Genomic DNA, 20,545 nt, shown 5'->3' with positions numbered 1-20,545 from the left:
GCAGCTTTTTAAAGTCTACTGAAAAATAAGAAATGTAGAAATTTCTGAGAGACAAGATTATTGCAGAATCTGGTTCTTCAAGAAGAAAATATTTCAGAAAGGACAAAACCTGAGAGAAATCACAGAGTGTTTTTCAAGTGCCAATTTTGTCATCCTGCATATTTCTTAAACTACTTTATTAACTTTCCGTTGGCCAGAGTATGGCTTTTTAGGGTGGTCTCCAAAAAAGTTAGCAGCCACCCAAGTTGAAAGTTAACTTAATTTTTTTAAGTACACTTCATACCCAGCATGGTGCCCAATGTGGGGCTTGAACTCACAACCCCGAGATTAAGACCTGAACTGAGATGAGTTGGATGCTAAACTGACTGAGCCACGTAGGTGCCATGAAAACTAACTTTATTCATTTTAAATTTGCTAAAAGGGCTGAGGCCTCTTTTAGCCATCCTTCTCAGATCCAAGTGCAACTCATCACTTAGCAGCCGTACATCAGCCACCTTAAAATTTAACGTTCCGAGACCTCTTTGGTGAATTTTGAAAATCTGAGTATTCCCCTGCACATTTTTAAACTGATATCTAAAATTTTTCATCGTAAATAGTTGGGAAGAATTCAAGTTGCCAGCATGTTGGAGATAATGCTTCTTTAAATAAAATGGTTACATTCCTCTTTAAGTCGAGCCTAGAGGTGCTAAATACAATAGCTGATAGACACTATCACCTATTCAAAAATTACAGGAATAAGGCAATTTTTGATGATAGGAAATACCACCCTTTTTTGTTTTACTCCTTGAATGTGTGTTTTTACTCTACTTTCCTTCAAAATTTTAGCCTATTGATGTTCGGCTTTTATATTGTTTGTTTGCATATTTTATCACATTTCTATAATAGCCAATAAATCATTAGGCTTTATGTATTTGAAACTTCTGGATTGCATTTGATCAATAAGCTAATATAGTGCAAATTTTAATAATTAAACATACTAAAATTTCATTGGCAATGTATCACTCAGTGTGTTGAAGAAAGCTTTCCCCCCACTTCATGTCTTCGTGTTATTTCATGTCTCTGTAGATACATGTTACCCTTGTTAGAATGGCCACGGTATCCATCCTATTCTCCCTCTGCAATTTTATGTATGAAAAGTGTTGCTGATCTTTGTTCGCCTAGATAAGGAGATGGTAACAGAGTTTTTGTGATAGCAGGATAGCTGAATTCTCCTAAGTCCTTCAGAAGTTACAGGCTAAAATGCTGAGAAATCTCGGGTGTTACTTCAACTTTATTGGAATCAAAGGAATTGAGAGCCACCCGAATGGCAGGATTTGTACCTGATTTGTACCTGAAGAGGCTTTCACTTCCCAAGCACTTGTATTTTAAATTTTATACCTTGAGTCACGCTCTATAGTTTAAAACTCACTATGAGGAAAGAGCTTGTTCTTTTGTAAGGGGAGAAAAAAGCATTTTCTGAGGCAGATGAACCTTAAAGAGTATAAATAGGAAGGTAAGGATCTGAAAATTGATCCCCTAAAATTATTTGAGCCTGTATATTCCTTGGAAAGCTGTGGTAGACAGGGTAAGGCTGGCCCAATCTGAAGATCATTGGCCTTGGTGACTTAAATTTAGATCTTATTTAAGTCACAAAATATGTCAATTATTAGATTTTGTTGCCTGGCTTCCTTTAAATTTGGAATCTCTACACCAACATGGGCTCAAACTCATGACCCCGAGATCAAGAGCTGCTTGCTCTTGCAGCTGAGGCAGCCATGCACCCCTGTGGCTGTCTGCTTAAGAGAGCAGCTGCCCTCAAATGTGTTCCACTGCACACTAGCCCCATGAGATAGACATCCCTTGGCTCAAATGACTCAGGTCTAATTTGGGAAATGTAATATTCTACACCTCTCTTAACCATGCACATTAGGATATCCAAGCTTCACAGCAGAGAAATTATTTAACTTCGTACAACCTGAATTTCCCAAACTTCAATGATCTAACCAGTGTCCCCCTCCTTTTATTTTTCCATGGGATAAAACATAGTCTAAATGATATACCTAGAGAAAAGTGTAACACGTACACAGCCATGGTTTGGATCCGCTATGCTGTTGCCATCTCTCAAGATGTCCCTATCACTATTCTGCGTGACCTGAATTGTGCTTATTTCATGACTGTTACACCACAATCTCAGCTAGATATATCTAGGTTGTGTGGCATCCGGGCAGACTATGGGAAGAGTAGCAACATCACCTGTGCCTTTCACTTTCCCTCTGTTTTTCCTGAGAGAATCCTAGTACCACCTTCTCTGTTAATGTGTTACTCTATTAAGGAGAGAATGGATGAGCCAAAGCAAATACTCTCTAATGGTGGATTCAAATCACTGTAGCACTTAGGAGAAGGAGACAGTTTTAGGGTAAGAGTTCTTCCCAGCACCATTTATAGTATAACCCCCACCATCCCCCTGCATTTTTGCTGCATAGGTGCGGCTGGGCAGAGATTTCACATAGTAGCAGCTGAAAAGATGGTTTTTTTTCCTTCTATGCCACACTGTCTTAATTTGACACACTAGCAGAAAGTCCATTTTAAGCAGAAAGGGGATCCAGGCCTTTACTTAGCTCTTTGACTTTAAAATGAAGTGAAGTGGGGAGGTTTATGTCTTTTGCTCACTCCTGAGCTGAAAACGGGGGGAATGACAGCAGCACCTGAGCTCTATGGTGTAGAGGTCATGATGGAGGCAAAAGAAGTCTGGGTGAGGGTGCAATCATTAGGCTCTGGTGGCCACCTGGCCAATGGCGAATGGGGCACTGGGTAGAGAGTCTGCAAATTCCTTCCCTGCAGCACTCCCCTCCGTGTCTTTGCATCTCACCTCTATTCAAAGTTGCTTTGGACATTTGCTACCATCAGGAATATTCTTCACTTTAGTTGCTGACTGCAAAATAAGATAGCAACTCCAGTTTGAAGAATAAATATCACAAGATAACAGCTCCGCCTCATCAGACTGCTGTTACCTATACTCCAGGCTTTAAGGAAAGTAAAATGCATTTCTTTCAGGAGCATGGGGATAGATAAATTCCAGAACAGTAAGCTTGGCTTTTTTTTTTCCCCCTAAAAAAACTTTTTTTTTTTTTTTTTTACATCGTGCCCCTGACCTCGGGCACAGTACTTGATGTATAGAGGTGCTTAAAAACTTCTGTGGAATGCAAGCATAAGGTCTTTTGAACACACACAAAGCCTGGCTGGTTTTCATGTACTTCCCAGTACATGCAGGCTAAGTCCAGGGTAACTAGGGAAGGGCTGAATGCGTGTCTACTATCCAGTTCCAACCAGTAAATCCACCAGGTTAACTGCTAGTTGGTCCTCCTGACATGATCGTATTTTTTTCTCACCATTACCTGACCCCCCACCACACACCCAAATCCATTCTCAATTCCCTCTGACCAAGTTGTGACTCTACTGAGTCATACTCTCCACCTCCAAACTATCCTTGCCTTTAAGAAGCCTTATTAAATCATCACACTGTATGAAGCATTCAATCGTATCAATATCAAGATGTAGACGAGTATCATCTTGTCCTAGGTGGGTCTGCCTCTCTGGTGATGGCTGGAGGTAGGTTTTTTTCTGTAGTTTGCTAAGACTTAAGGCTTAGCTCAGTGCTCCAGAAAATGGGATAACCCCAGAGGGCTAAACTGTGATCATCTTTTTAAGTTGGTAAATGACCTCTGGTCTATGGAGAGTTGCAGACACGGGGCCTCTCCAGCAGTCATGTGGCCAGCTCACAAGTGGGCAGAGATGGGGGGCGGTGAGAAGTGGGCTGAGCCTTCCCAGTGGGTCTCCGGCCTCTCTGACAGACTTCTAAATCAAAGTGGCCCTCACCCCAATAACTCCAGTCACAGAGTAAGTCTCCATCGTCGACTGGAAAGTTGTCCTACTGAACAGAGATTCCGTTCCTCAACCACCTTTGAGGCACAGGCTGCAGGTCTGTCTAGACAGCCAGCTGGCCAGTGGTGGCACCCATGGAGCAAAGCCTGGCACACGGGGCAGCTGGGGGCAGGGCTCCTCTTTGGGCCCTGGTGAAATCCGATGGCCTTAATTGTGGAATCGTTTGCCTTTTGGTAAAAATCCTTTTCAGAATCTAATGAATTAGTTCCTTACATATGGGGCTCATCCTCCGTGGAAGTCAGTTACCTGGGTCTTTAGAGGCTGGAAAAGGAATGCTGTTCACTGTACGGGTCAAGCACAGGAGGGTTAACTCATCAAGATTTTCACTGCTTTTATTAAGGAGGTTTGGAACATGTTTTTATGATCCTCTATAGAAAATATAAGTTAAGAAATTGTCCAAGATGAAAAAAATTAGGAAATAACCCCAACTCATGCCAGTCAGATCTTCAGAAATGTCATCTTGATGCCAGTCTTGCAGAGAGGATGACCTCACGGATGAGCATGTATCCAGGGTCTGAAGAGAGGACTTTCTCCTATACACAGACACACACGCGTGGGACACCCCGACACATGTACCCCAGCTTCTAGGAGTAAAACCTGCTGTTGCTGACTCGCTTCTCTCTCAACCTGCAACAAAACAGATTTCACCATCATGAGTTCGGCTCAGACATGGGCCATGTGCCGAATAGTATAAACTTCATCCACTCTCTGCAGGGTCTTCGTGGCTGGGTGGTAGAGGGCTGATGGTTGGCCAAGTGGGCTCCTCCTGGCAAGACATGGAACCTCTCTGAATCTGTTTCCTCACTGGGCATTGCACTGCGGTCACTGCTGCTCTGCAGGCTGCAGTGTGGATGAAATGAACATATGGGTAAGGAGTCTACACGGTTTCCCACTGGAGTCTGCTCTGGCGGTTCAGGGCAGTTCTGTTGAGCAGGATTATCTGGCACACTGCAGGACACTAGGCAGGCGTGGCTGTCCACCCCTCCCCGGCACCCCACATTACTTCTGCAGTACAACCAGAAGCATCCCTTGCGGGTGAGGAAGGTGAGGTCTGCCCCAATCCAGAACCACTGGATGGGGGAACCTGACCAGGCTCTTTAGAAGGTAGTGGTCTTGGGACACCTGGGTGGCTCAGTGGTTGAGCATCTGCCTTTGACTCAGGGCACGACCCCAGGTCCGGGGATCAAGTCCCACATCAGGCTCCCGGGGGCCCAACATTACTGCCTGCAGGAGCGAGACCTGGGCATTTTTTAAAAAGATTTTATTTATTTATTCATGAGAGACACAGAGAGAGAGACAGAGACACAAGCAGAGGGAGAAACAGGCTCCATGCAGGGAGCCCGATGCGGGACTCAATCCTGGATCACGCCCTGAGCCAAAGGCAGACGCTCAACCGCTGAGCCACGCAGGCGTCCCTAGAGACCTGGGCATTTGCAGGGGAAGCAGGAGTGGGGAGCAGCCTACCTCCGGTTGCACTTCTCCTGGTACAGCTGGAGCTGGTTCTCGTTGACATTGAACTCTTTAACGAGGGCATCCCGGTTGGCGTTGCGCAAGTTCTGGTGTGTGTCGTACAGAAAGAGCTGATTGTTGAGCTCTTCCTGCCGCCTTCGCAGCTGGCGACAGGAGGAATAAAGTTCCTCTTCGCTCTCCTGGAGGGGAGAAAAGCACCAGGAGGGGACCGTGTGGGACTCTGTCCCTTCACAGAGTGAGTGAGGGGAGCGGGAGAGTTTTGCAACTGGGATTATCCCCCAAAACACAGGGCCCATTTTAACCAAAGCTAAAACTCAGTTATTTACTCCACTGAAAGCAAGCGATCTGAAAAACTCTTGTTCACAATAAAGGGTGGCCTTATGGAGAAACACTGAGATAACTGCATTGCCCACTGATCCTAATGCCTAAATCTGGGTTTTCATTCTCCATCACCTTCTAGTCCTTACCCAAATGCAAAGGGTCTAAGTAGCTATGTGCTTTTAAAGTAGAACACAACAGAGAAGGGGGAGAACAGCCTAAAATGAGGACAGAGAGGGAAGCAGAAGCCAGCGGGTCTTTTGAGACCCTAAAAGGCAAGATGACACACTATGACACGGATGAACCCTGAAAACATTAAGTTAAAGAAGCCAGTTCCAAAACATCACACACACTGATTCCATTTATATGAAATGTCAAGAACATGTAAATTCCTAGAGACAGAAAAGTAGTGGTTGCTGGGGTGGGGGGTGGACCTAACTAATGAGCAAGAGTTTCTTTTTTGGGGTGATGAAAATGTTCTAAGATTGATCGTGCATTTTAAATGGGTGAATCATACGGTATAAAAATTGTTATCTCAAAGCTGTTACCCCATCCCTCAAAAACCAAGGTAACCTAGATTACACCCCCCAGATGGCACACAACTTAGTTCTAGCCAGTAATGGTGTCTTTCTCCCTCTGCCACCACCTGTGAGCATGTGACCCAAGCCAGGCCAATTCCAAGGGACTTTTGGTTGGTGGTCTTGGTAGAAACAAAAATACTTCTTGGGGATCAGTTCAAAGAGCAGTGAATGTTTCTAGCTGCTAGCGGTCCCCTTGCTATCCTGTAGAGAAAGTTGGGAATGAAGTCAAAAGAGAGGGAAATAGAGCCACTGGGTGAGCGCCTGGATCCAGCAATGACTGAAGCTATCTGCCCTTAAACTTTGCAGTTGTCTTACCCAAAATATTCCCTCCATTATGTCAAGAAAAAAAATTTATCACAATAAGCAGTTGGGATTTCAGCATGGGAGAAAGAGGATGTTTTACTCTACTGATTTTTTAAATTGAAGTATAGTTGACCTACAATATTAATTTCAGTTGTACAACATAGTGACTTGACAATTATATACATTAGGAAATGGTTACTGCAATAAGTGTAGTTACCATCTGTTACCATATAAAGTTATTTAAATATTGAATACATTCCCTAAGCTGTACTTTTCATTCCCATGACTTATAACTGGAAGTGTGTTCCTCTTAATCCCCTTCATATGTTTTGTCCATCCTCCCACCCATCCCCTCTCTGGCAACCACAAGTTCTCTGTATTTGAGTCTATTTCTGTTTTGTTCATTTGTTTTGGTTTTTAGATCCTACATCTAAGTGAAATCCTATAGCATTTGTCCTTCTCTTATTTCATGTAACATAATACCTTCTAGGTCCATCCATGTTGCTGCAAATGGCAAGATTTCATTCTTTTTTATGGCTGAGGTACATTCCATTGTGTATGTACCACATTTTCTTTATCCGTTCCTCTATCAGTAGACACAGGTTGCTTCTATATCTTGGCTATTGTAAATAATACTACAATAATAAACATAGGAGTGCACTTATCTTTTTGAATTAGTATTTTCATTTTCTGTGGGTAAATTACTGGAATTAATGGATTGTATGGTATTTCTAGTTTTAATTTTCTGAGGAACCTCCATAGTGTTTCCACAGTGGCTGCACCAACTTACATTCCTACCAACACTGAGTGAGGTTTTCTTTTTCTCTACACCCCTAGCCAACATGTGCTATTTTTTGCTTTTTGATACTAGTCATTCTGACAGGTGTGAGGCTGATATCATTGTGGTTTTGATTTGCATTTCCCTGATTAGTGAGTTTGGGCATCTTTTCACATGGCTGTCAGCCATCTGTATGTCTTCTTTGGAAAAATGTTCAGGTCCTCTGACTCTTTTTTGATCAGATTGGTTTCTTTTCTGATGTTGAGCTGTATGAATTCAGTAGGTTACCTTTTCATTTTGCTGATGATTTCCTTTGCTGTGCAAAAAGCTTTTTAGTTTGATGTAATCCCACTTGCTTATTTTTGCTTTTGACAGATCCAGAAATATATTATTAAGGCCAATGTTCAAAGAGTTTACTGCCTGTGTTTTCTTTTAGGAGTTCTGTGGTTTCCGTTCTTACATTTAGGTCTTTAATTCATTTTGGGTTTATTCTCGTGTGTAGTACAAGAAGTAGTTCAGTTTCATTCTTTTTCATGTAGCTGTCCGGTTTTCCCAACAGCGTTTATTGAAGAGACTGTCTTTTCCCCATTGTATGCTACTGCCTACTTTGTCATAGATTCATTGACCACATAAGTGTGGGTTTATTTCTGCACTCTCCATTCTGTTCCACTGATCTACGTGACTATTTTTGTGCCAGTACCACACTGTTTTGACTACTACAGTTTTGTAGTATATCTTGAAATTTGGAATTGTTTCAGCTTTGCTCTTTCTCAAGACTGCTTTCTCAGAGAAAAGGAATTGCTCAAAGGCTATTCCTCTGTGATTCTATACAAGTTTAGGACTATTTTACTTTTGTGAAAAATGCTCTTGGGATTTTGATAGGGATTGCACTAAATCATAGATCACCGTGGGTAGTATGGACATTTTAACAATATTCTTCCCATCTGTGAGTATGGTATAACTTTTCACCTAATTGTGTCATCTTCAGTTTCTTTCAACAGTGTCTTCGGATTTTCAGAGTACAAGTCTTTCACCTCCTTGATGAAATTTTCTAGTTATTTTATTCTTTATGATACAACTGTAAATAGGATGTTTTCTTAATTTCTGTTTCTGCTAATTTGTTATTAGTGTGCAGAAACATGACAGATTTCTGTATACTAATTTTGTATCCTGTAAATTCATTTATTACTTATAATGGCTTTTTTTTTTTTGGTGGAGTTTTTAAGATTTTCTATATATGTTATCTGCAAAGTTTTACTTCTTCCTTACCAATCTGGGTTCCTTTTATTGTCATGTCTCATGGCTATGGCTGGGACTTCCAGTACTATGTTGAATAAGACTGGACACCCTTGTCTCATTCTTGATCTTCGAGGAAAAGCTTTTAGCTTTTCACTGTTGAGTCGGATGTTAGCTCTGTGTTTGTCATATATGACCTTTACTATTTTGAGGTATGTTCTGTCTACACCCACTTTGAGAGTTTTTATTATAAATGGATGTTGAATTTTGACAAATACTTTTCCTGAACCTATTGATTATTAGCTTTCATTTTATTAATGTGATACATACTTTGATTTGTGGATAATGAATCATTCTTGCACCCCTGAAGTAAGTCCCCTTGATGGTGGTGAATGGTGCTTTTAATTTATTGTTGTTTTTACTTTGCTAATATGTTGAGGATTTTACATCTATGTTTATCAGGGATATTGATGTGTAATTTCCTTTTTTTTCCCTTTTTTAACTGTATGTCTGATTCTGGTATCAGGATAATGCTGGCCTCACAGAATGTATTTTGAAGCATTACTTCCTCTTCTGTTTTTTGGAATAATTTGAGAAGGACAGGTTACTGACTCTTCTTTAAATGCTTGATAGAATTCACCTATGAAGCCCTCTGGTCCTGAACTTTTGTTTGTTGTGAGATTTTTGATCATTGGTTCAAATTCTTATTCAATTTTGGAAGACTGTAGGTTTCTAGGAATCTATCCATTTCTTCTAGGTTGTCCAACTTGTTGCTGTATAATTTTTGGTAGTAGCATTTTATAATTCTTTATATCTCTGGTGTCAGCACTTATGCCTGGGTGGGGTGAATGGTGCTAGCAAAGTTGATGGAGAGGGTCAGAACCGCCTGCCCCCAGCATCCTGCCAGCGAGCAGGATGTACAGAAAACTCCTACAGATCCCTGACCCTCCAGCACATGCCCTAAAATTAATAACTCCTTCTGGTGTCATCCAGGTGCTTTCAAACTGCTGCCTCTGTGCTGGGCCTCAGATGGAGTGATACAGCACCATGGCCCTTTGAGTATGAAGTCTGTTTCCTGCAGCCCAGTGGCTCTCCTGGAGTTCAGCAGCACTGGAATTCAAAGCCAGATTTAGGGCTCGTCTTTGCAGTGAGGGTCCCCCGGGCTCGGAGTTCCTATGTGGGACTTGATTCCCTTGCTCCGTGGGGAGCACCTCTGTGCCCGTGATATTCCTCCTGTGTATGGGTCACTGCACTGGGGGGGCTGGTTCCCTTGCTTCTGCCCCTCTGACCCTTCTTGCTCTGGCTTTTTCTTAGGTCCTTAGCTGTGGACAATCTGCTCTGCAAATCTTCAGGTCATTTTCAGAGTGTGTTTCATTATATGTAGTTGTTGTCTGTGTGTATCCGTGGGAGAAGATAAGCTCGGGATCCTCCTACTCTGCCATCTTTTTTTTTTTTTTTAATTAAGATTTTATTTATTTATTTATTTATTTATTTATTTATTTATTTATTTATTTATTTGAGAGGGGGAGCGAGAAAGAGCACACAAGCAGAGGGAGCAGCAGAGGGAGAGGGAGAAGCAGGCTCCCCACTGAACAGAGAGCCCGGCTTGGGGCTCCATCCCAGGGGCTGGGATGACGACCTGAGCCCAAGGAAGATGCTTAACTGACTGGACCACCCAGGCACCCCTACTCCACCATCTTCTGACTTATGTAAAAGATGGCTACTCCAGAGATCAGTCTGTTGACTACTACTGCTGATGAAGTAGTTCAAGTGACAGACTCCAGCACTACAAAACTGTGCATCAGTATTCATGAATGGGTTGCTCCTGTCATTTATTTTTATAAAAAATGGTCTCAGACCACACCTTGCTCTGCAAATTTTCCCTCCACCTTATCAACTTAACAACACATCATGGACATCCCCCAGGATAACAGAACTCTGACCTTGGAGAGTGGGGAGAGCGATGGGGAAGATTATTCTGGCCACTTGCAAAGGTGCTGAGGAGAAAATGAAGACAGTCTTTGCACAGGGAGTGGAGGTAAGACAGACAGTCCTCATGACTATTCAGTATGGAGTGAGGCACGGGGAAAAGTCAGTAATGACTCTACTTAAATGTATGCTTTTCTCCCCAAGGAGACCAGCTTCCCTTCCTATTAAAAATAAAGCAGAACAGAAACTGCATTCAAATCTTAATCCTGTACTACAAATGATCTCTCTTCACCTTCTCTCTACCCAGAATAAAACAACTTCTGTTGCTTTCATTTATAATGACTTTTGTTCAGGTTAAGTTCAAAATTCAAATGCTTCTACCCTTGCAGACCTTTATCTCATTTTCCAAATCCCAAAGCATTTATAGCTATGTTCCATAATTCAGTCCTCAGTATTCCACAACGAACATTCAGGAAAGAACACAAAACATACAGTTTAATGAATAACTATAAACAGCTGTGGTGATGCCAAAGGAAGAAAGAGAAGGTTGTTTGCCTTGTGCATCCTTCCTAATCGAGACTCCCTCATTCCCTCTTAGAATTTTAGAATCATCATTGCCTGGTTTTCTTTCAAATCTGAGTTTTCACACAAAAATTTAGTTTTTTTCAAGTCTACAGTTATTTGTTATTGAATAGAGTTTACGGATTTCCTTGGTCACCATTGCTTCTTGCCATTATAGTCTTTCTTGCATAAGTAAGGATTTTGGTAGTTCTTTTTAGCACCAAATTATCTATCTCTGTAGGCGTGAAAACTACCTTCATTTTGCCCTCACTCTTGAATGGCAATTATTAGGATACAGAATGCCTAGATTTCCAGCTGTGTGTCTTAAGTGTTTTGAAGCTGTCCATTAGTCTTCAGGCTGCGGTTGCTATAGATGGGAGTGTTGGTGATCTGCAGTCCTTCATAGAATCCTTTAGAGGTAATCTTCATTTTTATAATTTTCTCTTTATTCTGATATTCGGCCAATTCAATGGAATGTAGCTTTATGTGCATCTACACTTAACACTGCTGCTGTTTAAAGCTGGAGAGCGGGATCCCTGGGTGGCGCAGCGGTTTGGCGCCGGCCTTTGGCCCAGGGCACGATCCTGGAGACCCGGGATCGAATCCCACATCAGGCTCCCGGTGCATGGAGCCTGCCCCTCCCTCTGCCTATGTCTCTGCCTCTCTCTCTCTCTCTGTGACTATCATAAATAAATAAAAATTAAAAAATAAATAAATAAATAAAGCTGGAGAGCATGTGCCTCTTCAATGCCAGGAGATTTTTCAGCCATCATCATTTCAAATACTTTATATGCTGGAGCTTTACATTCTGTACCTGGTTCTTTTTTTTTTCCCCTACCCTTTTCATATTTTTATCTAGTCTTGCAGTTTCAAAGCAAATTCCCCAACACAATCTTCACATTTACAGATTCTTTCCTTAGCTATATCCAGCCCAAAACTTCCTACTTACTAAGTTTAAAAAAAAAACTGGTTAAGATTTTTCCTTTCTTTCTTTTTTTTTGGGGGGGGGGCGGTTAAGATTTTTCAAACTATATTTCCATAATTTCTAATTGGCCCTCTCATTCCTCCATGATCTTAATTAATAGTAAAAAGGGTGGTTCTTTTTTAAATGCCTGTACTTACTGAATTCTTTTTATTAAAAAAAAAGTATTTCAAATTATTTTTAGATTCCCTGGGTTAATCCTCTTGCCTTTTTACATTTGTTAGCTATACTTTCCTCAAGCATTTTATTTTATTTTTTAAAGATTCTATTTATTGAGAGAGACAGACAGACAGCAGAGACAAGGTCAGGGAGAAACAGACTCCCTGCTCAGGAGGGAGCCAGATGCAGGGCTCAATCTCAGGACCCTGAGATCATGACTGAAGCTGAAGGCAGACGGCTAACCCACTAAGCCACCGAGGTGCCCCTCGTCAAGGATTTTAAAATTTTAATGTGCAAGCTCATCTTGAATGGGGTTTCTTTCCTCTCTGAATCTATATATTGGTATCTTTTTTCTTTTTTTTTTTACTTACTTATTTAAGTAATCTCCACACCCAATGTGAGGCTCAAACTCAGGACTCTGAGATCAAGAATCGCGTGCCCTTCCAACTGAGCCAGTTGGGTGCCCCGTGCTTTTCTGAATGTTCTAAATGGAGGACTCCCGGGGCAGGGCCAGCAAAGGGTTAAGGCTAAGGTGATTGCTCAGAGCTCTAGGTTCTTAAGAATATTACATATCCTGGCTTCAGAGCTGTGTCTGCTTTTATCCTAATCTGTTCAGCAAGCAGCTGATCACTGGCCTGAGTCCTGGGCCTGTGCCATTTCCTTTTTTCTGATGAGTGTTTCAGGAGAGGAAGCCTACCTTGCTCTGGATCATCCTCCTTTCATATGGCCTTCAGCCTTCATTTCATTAGCACCCCAAAAACGATAGGGAAGAAATGAATTAAATATCCACACACAAGGAGTGGTAAAAAGAACAAGTCTAAGTGAAGCAGACTGAGTCAGCAAAGGTAAACGTAGAAATGGCAGGAAATTGCGAAATAAAAACCAAGATGGTAATGAAAAGAATGAATATGTATTTGTATTCATTAGAAGGCTCTTATATCTCCAATTTTTATTTCAGAGACATACATATATATTTCCTACTATAGAAAATTATCCCCTAAGAAAAAAAAATGAAAGAGACTCATTTCATCTTAGAAGAAAATGAGAAAGCTCTTATGACTGGCCCAAAAAGTTTCCCAAATGAGGTCTTGAACATCTGTTAGGTGTAGTTAGTAAATACTCCAGTTCTATTCAAAATGTGCCACAGTTCTGAGAGAGAAAAGCCAACCCAACAAAACCTGACTGAAAACTACAGACTCTCAGGACAAAAACCCTAAATAAAATATTAAGGCATTATCCTAGAAGCACATTAAACAGTATAATCCTACTGTATTTAGCTAAGATACTCTTTTTCCTGCTCTCTTAAGATGACTATTTCACACCTCCTTCTCAGACCTTCCTGGTTTCAGCTAATGGCCTTGCTTCTTGTTTCAAATTGAACAGAGGAGGGAATTATACGGGAAATCTGCCCATTCTGGGCCTGTGTGCCATATCCTTTCTTTCCTGCTGGCCCCAGGGTCCCCTCTCCTGTACCATCATCCCCTTCCCAGTAAATCACTTGCATCAGCAGCAAACACCCAGCCCACACCCAGCCCACACCCAGCCCACACCCAGCTACTACTGGCCCATTTTTCTCATCACCTTAATAGCAAATGTCCTTGAATGTCCTATGCTCCCCATCCATGCATCATCTCCTTCTATTTAGGTTTTAATTTTTAATTTCGGTTTTTGTTAATTATATATGCACAAAGTTGAAAGTCAGGAAGTATTAGTAGGATTATTAGCCAAAAAAAAAAAAAATACCCCAGCCTTCTCCTTGTTCACCATCCCCCCAGTCCTCATAATCCTGGTTTCTCAAATTGGGAGTGTCTTTTGATTACTTAGAGTTCTCAAAAGAACAACAACAACAAAACTTAAAATGCAAGTTCTTGGTTTTTCCATTTCTGGGGATTATCTTTAGGGAGAAAGGTCTGGCTGTTCTCCCTAATTCTCTCATCTTTCCCTATGATTATCACCATTTTGGAGTATATCGATTTGTTTATGTTGTGATTTTATTATTCTCACTTAGAACCCTTGTATCCTCTGTTGTAAGCCTTTGTTTTAGATGGATCTATGTATTTTTAAAATTTAGAGTCCTTAAAGTCTTGAAGAATATCTTCATTAATAAACTGCACCTGGCCTGTGACAAGTTCTTTATGGAGTTCTGTATCTTTGGGTGGGTTTTTTGTTTTTTGCTTTTTTCAGAAACAATGCTGATGCTTTAATTTTTTTATGATAAAATTTTAAACTTACAGAAAAGTTACAACATTAGTACAGAGAGCTCTTCTATTCCCTACATCATCCTCACTCCCCAAGGTTAATATCCTACACAATCATAGTGCAATTATCTAAACTAAGAAGTTTACATGTTCTACTTAGTTTTCCCACCAGTGTCCTTGTTCTGTGCCAAGATCCCACATTGCCTGGAGTTGCTGTGTCTCCTTAGAGTCTTCCGATCTGTGACACTTCCTCCAACTTCTGACCTTTTATGACCTTCACACTTTTATAGAATTTAGCCAGTAATTCAGTACTATGTCCTACTATTTGGGTTTGGTGTTTTCCCAGGATTTGTTTGGCATTACGCAGCTTTGGCAAGAATGTCATAGAAGTGGTGTTGCCTTCTCAGGAGGTACATGATGTCAACACATCTTATTACTGATGGTAACACTGATTTCCAATTCATTTCTTGAAGGAGGATACTTTGAGACTATGCAGACATCCTATGTCTCCTGAAACTTTCATTATTAATAGAAGTTTAGCATCCATTATTAGATCATACCTGTAGCAGTTATTAATGTGGTGTTGGAATGGTGATTATTTCTCATTCCTTTATACATTTATTATTTGGAATTCTTCTATAAAGAAGAGCTATGTCAAAAAAAAAAAAAAAAAAAAAGAAGAGCTATGTCTTCCAATGCAAACATGCATTTATTTCTGTATTTATCTGTAAGACTGTATATATATCAATGTGTGTGTGTGTGTGTGTGTATATATATATATATATATACACACACACACACACTTCAAAGTGATTTTATATTGATATCTCTGATTCCCAAACATTAATTTCTGGAAGGGTTAGTATAGATTTCTACTGATTCAGGTGGTGGCTATAAGCTATATTCCTTTTTTTAAAAGATTTTATTTTTAATCTCTACACCCAACATCCAGCTTGAATTCACCACCCTGAAATCAAGAGCTGCAATGCTCTACTGACTGAGCCAGCCAGGCGCCCCAATGAGCTGTATGCCTTTCTTATTTAAATTTCACTAATGTGTTGTTAGAGTTTTTATCAATATCATGAGTGACATTTCCTCTGTCCCTGCCTCCCACCCTACATTTACAATTATTCTTTCTAGAACTAAGTGGTTAGATAATAAATACAAATAATAAAGATAATAAAGACAAATAAAAATCAGTCTCCTTAAAACTGGAGTCTTTAAATAAATAGCCCTATTTGTAAATGGAGATAATCAGTATTAACTGTGGTGAAGAGATGCAATTATTTCATTTGACTGGTTACATTTGTGGCATTTAGTGATTTATGTGTTGCCACTCAAACTGTTGCCAAACCATCCTTGCATTATTGGAGTAACTACTCACTTGTAATATATTGTTCTAGAAAATAGATGGAAATGACTTTTTTTTTTTTTTTTTTTTTTTTTTTTTAAGAATTATCTAAGACTCTATGAGGGGAAGAAGAGGTAGAGGTGCACTTTTCACTCACATGTGGAATATAAGAAATAGTGGAAAGGACCATAAGGGAAGAGGGGGAAACTGATTGGGGAAAGATCAGAAAGGAAGACAAACCATGAGACTCCTGACTCTGGAAAACAAAGGATTGCAGAAGGAGAGGTGGGTGAGGGGATGGGGTAACTGAGTGATGGGCATTAAGAAGGGCACGTGGTATGATGAACACTGGGTGTATATATATATTGGCAAATTGAATTTAAATAAAAAAGTGAAAAAAATTGATACAATTCTATAGCTTCAAGACATTAATGGAGCATTTCCATTTTTCTATTGACCTCAATGGATTAACATTAGAATTACGTTCTTTAAATCCAGGTAGATCTTAGCTATAAAACATCCAGACCTGGGCAGCCCAGGTGGCTCAGCGGTTTAGTGCCGCCTTCAATCCAGGGCCTGATCCTGGAGACCTGGGATCAAGTCCCACGTCAGGCTCCCTGCATGGAGCCTGCTTTTCCCTCTGCCTGTGTCTCTGCCTCTCTCTCTCTCTCTCTCTCTCTCGGTTTCTCATGAATAAATAAAAAAATAAAAAAAAATCCAGATCTGGGGCACCTGGGTCGCTCAGTGGTTGAGCGTCTGCCCTTGGCTCAGGTCGTGATCCCAGGGTCCTCGAATCAAGCCCCTCATGGAGATCCCCACAGGGAGCCTGGTTCTCCCTCTGCCTATGTCTCTGCCTCTCTCTGTGTGTCTCTGATGAATAAATAAAATCTTTCAAAAAAAAAAACCATCCAGATCTAATACCTGTTTTACCTAATAGGTGTTGTAGTGATATAGGATTTGTGAGTTCTCTGCTGCTTTTTAAAACAATTTTCACCCATGTACATTCTTCAAGGCAATCATTCATTTGCCCTAGTTTATAAATGTATCTTATTTTGGGGTTCACTCTCCTTCTCAATGTTCACTCTTGTTTCTGCTCTTTCTTTCATTAAGCAGACAAGAAGTTTATTTAATGGATCTTAATGCATCAGCATTTGTTTTTTCTTCTGCGTTTTATATTTTATTCAGTTGGCTTTATTTTGTTCCTATTTTACCAGTGTTCAAAAAACTTCTATGATGAACAGTTAGTGCAAGTCTTCTCTGGTTTTAAGGCAAGCACTTTCCTCTTCTAAATATAGTTAATGGCATAAATATTTTACTGCTGTTTGGGTAATTGTTTTCATTTGTTTTATCTAGGAATTTCTTTTCTAAAAGCGAACATTTGGGCTTTCTAAAAAACATTTTATTTCTTTGAGAGGGGGGTGGGGAGAGGGAGAGAGGGAGAGAGAGTGAGCAAGCAAGCACAAGCAGGGGGAGAGTCAGAGGGAGAAGCAGACTCCTGGCTGAGCAGGAAGCCCAACTAGGGATGAGATCCCAGGACTCTGAGATATGACCGGAGCCGAAGGCAGACACTTAGCTGACTGAGCCACCCAGGTGCCCTTTTTGGGCCCTTTTATTATCTTCCAAATCTTACCAACTTATGAAATCCTTCTACTTTAAAATGTATTAAAGTTGTTTTTGCAACCAATTATGCAATCAAGTTTATAAAGATTCTGAGAAACAGAAGGAAACAGTGTATATTATCCACTGGTAGGACACAAAGGCATTTCGCTCTTAAATCAAGCCTGTTACTATTAGCTTGATTATCTGTCCTTGCTGATTTTATTTGTTTTTAGCAAGTAATCTTTTGTTTTATAGATTTAGGTATTATGCTTCGTCCTAATTAAACTGCTAGGCCTCTTTCATCCCTTTGTAAACCAAATTATCGTTCTGTATGGATTTTAATGATCTTTGATACTTTTGATCTTAGTTCATACTTTGAGATTAATTTTTTCTTCCCAATTTCTTCCATTCTTTGGGGATGGGGATTGTAATCTTTCATTGCTCACAGGATACCCCATTGGTTTTAGGCTTATAGGCTTACTTCTTGTAAACATTGCAGTTAGATTTTCTTTTTCTTTTTCTTTTTTTTTTTTTTTTTTTTGCTTTTCTGATAGAATTCAGCCCATTCACTAAATCAAATATGTTCTGTCCCTTCCATTTTGATTACTATCCATTTTTAATTTCTTCTTTTGTTCCTTATTTTTACTTCCAGTCAAGTTTCTGTTAAGCAGACATTTTCTTTTCACCTCAAAGTATCACAATTAGCTCTCTACTTGCAGGATGCTTATTTGCCAACTGAACTCCCAGGCAGCCAAGTCAAAAGTTTTTTTTTTTTTTTTTTTAGTATGTGCTGCCAAAGCAAGCACCCAAGTCAAAACTATTTAGGACACCTCTGACACCTCTGTTTTACCTCTCAGCTCCAGGGTTTTGCTGATAATTATTTTCAATTCCAGACTAGTACAAAACTTTTCATAGTGTATTTTTGTTTCAGAGATTCTTCTGCTTAAGATCACAAAATCTTAATCAGACTTATATTATAAAATATAACTGTACTATTTCCCCTTCTTCATCTATCCACCTAGAACATTGTTTCCAGCACTCTCCTGACATTTCTGTAGAGTAGGGTGCTTATCTAAAATCCTGCATGTCCACAAATACATTTCTGTTGCCTTGACATGTGGGTGGCTGGAGACTGAGTTCTTTAGTCTTTCCAGTGCTGAAGAGGACAAGTCTGATGTTAGCTTTGTTTTCTTAGTAGATAACTTAGTATGTTGGCAGGTCTAGCTTTTTATTTATCCTTGGAATTCAGAAGTTTTGCAGGCACACTTCAGATATTCTGGGTTGGCTTCCAGACCACCCAAATAAAGCAAATATCACAACAGATTGAGTCAAAAAAAATTTTTGTTTTCCCACTGCTTAAAAAAGTTAGGTTTACACCATACATAAGTCATCCATTTAGTGTGCAATAACAGTATGTCTAAAAACCAATGCGCATACCTTAATTTAAAAATACTTTGTTGTTGGCGCACCTGGGTGGCTTAGTTGGTTAAGCATCTGCCTTTGGCTCGGGTCATGGTCTCTGGCTCCTAGGATCAAGTCCCGCATTGGGCTCCCTGCTCAGTGGGGAGCCTGCTTCTCCCTCTCTTTACCCTCCCCCCTTGCTCATGCATGTGCGCTCTCTAACAGATAGTAAAATCTTTAAAACATAAAAATACTTTGTTGTCAAAAAATGATCACCATTATCTGAGGTTTCAGCAAGTCAATCTTTTTGTTGGTGGAGGGTCTTCAATCTTACTATCAGTGTGGTGGCTACTGAAGTTTGGGGGTAGCTATGGCAATTTTTAAAAATAACAGTAAAGTTTGCCCCATCCACGGACTCCTTTCACTTGAGCATGTAAAGGCCACTGTAGGGTTATCAGCTGGCCTAACTGAAGTATACTGTGTGTCAGGGAAAGAGATAAGGGAATGGCAGTCAGAACACACACTACATTTAAGTCTGCTGTCTTATATGGGTGTGGTCCTTGATGCTCCAAGACAACTAAAACAGTAATATCAAAGACCCCCATAATAAAAGTTTTACCAAAAAGTAGCAGAGATAGGAAGTGAGCAAATACTTTTGGAAAAATGGTGCCCACTACCCTTGCTCAACACAGGGTTGCCACAAACTTTCAATCTGTAAAAAATGCAGTACCTACAGAGCCCAGTAAAACAAGGTTTGCCTGTACTAGACCACAACTTTTGGAATGTGGTGTGTTTTCTGTTCATCCCTTCCAGGAATCAAGTATACCCTCTCGAGCAGCAAATAAGAGAAAGTTCCCTCTATTAACTTCCATTAATAGCTCCCCACCCATCTGTTCCACTCTGTTCTTGGGGACATGCTTGCATGTAGGTCCTTTGAATCTGTTCTCTGAGCCCACTTCATGGTGGTATTGCTCTGGATTGTGAGACATTTCTTCCATGTTATATGTTGGGTCACTGATGCAGGTCTCTGCATATATGTTACATTTTTTAATTCAAGAAATCAGGTTTTTGTTTCAAATTCCAAAAGCCCTTTTCAGTACTCTACTTAGATACCCTTGAAAGTTTTTATGATCTATATGTTAGGGTTCTTCTTTGGATGCTTCCAATGGCTCAACTTCAACTGCCGGCCACTTGTACCAGGAGTCCATGTGGGTCTATCTTCCTCTTACTGCCGTGTGCCAGCTTTTTTTTTTCCTTTTCCACTTCATGCTCATGGTCACATCAAGTTGTTGGAGCTTTGTGGCAGACACAGAAATTTCTGCTCCTTGAGGTCAAACTGGCAAACGCTAGCTGCTGAGGCATAAGGAGGGTCTTCCCAACCGTAAGGCAATCTTCACCATCTTCCAAAACCAGGACCAGCTCAGCCTCAGGGTATGGCTCCCCATCCTGGGTCTTAGAGTATGGGCTACCTAGCCCTTCTGCAGAGGGATTCACACATGTCTTCCGGCCGAGCCCTCACTGGGAACCACAGCATTCTGGTCTTTCCACTCCTTAGCTCCCACCCAGTACCATCTGTCTGTAGGATCAGTACTCACAAGATCCCAGGTACTGCCAGCTTTGCCCATTGATGATTAGGATAAATATTCATGTTTTCATACTTTCTCCTGTCCCATTCTTCTGAATCTCACAAGTTTAAATCATTTGAGTGGAAACCCTTTTCAATTAACAGCAAGGCTGGATAAAATACATCAACTTAAA

General features: G+C 40.5%; 1 protein-coding gene across 7 annotated transcripts in view; it reads right to left on the bottom strand.

Annotated features, from left to right (window-relative positions):
* Positions 1–4,237: 4,237 nt before the first annotated feature.
* PLCG2 (phospholipase C gamma 2) overlaps positions 4,238–20,545 on the bottom strand; it is a 174,725-nt gene continuing 158,417 nt past the window's right edge. For all 7 annotated transcript variants that reach the window (XM_077890972.1, XM_077890976.1, XM_077890970.1 and 4 more), the window contains 2 exons: positions 5,386–5,570; positions 4,238–4,548 (listed from right to left, as the gene is read on the bottom strand). In XM_077890972.1, the coding sequence (XP_077747098.1) occupies positions 4,506–4,548; positions 5,386–5,570 (228 nt within the window). In that variant the 3' untranslated portion in view covers positions 4,238–4,505. The remainder of the gene's footprint in view (positions 4,549–5,385; positions 5,571–20,545) is intronic.

The sequence above is a fragment of the Canis aureus genome, chromosome 3 (assembly GCF_053574225.1).
Source record: "Canis aureus isolate CA01 chromosome 3, VMU_Caureus_v.1.0, whole genome shotgun sequence".
NCBI lineage: Eukaryota > Metazoa > Chordata > Mammalia > Carnivora > Canidae > Canis > Canis aureus.
Note: the sequence above shows the minus strand (reverse complement) of the source record. Positions and strands in the feature narration are given on the sequence as shown.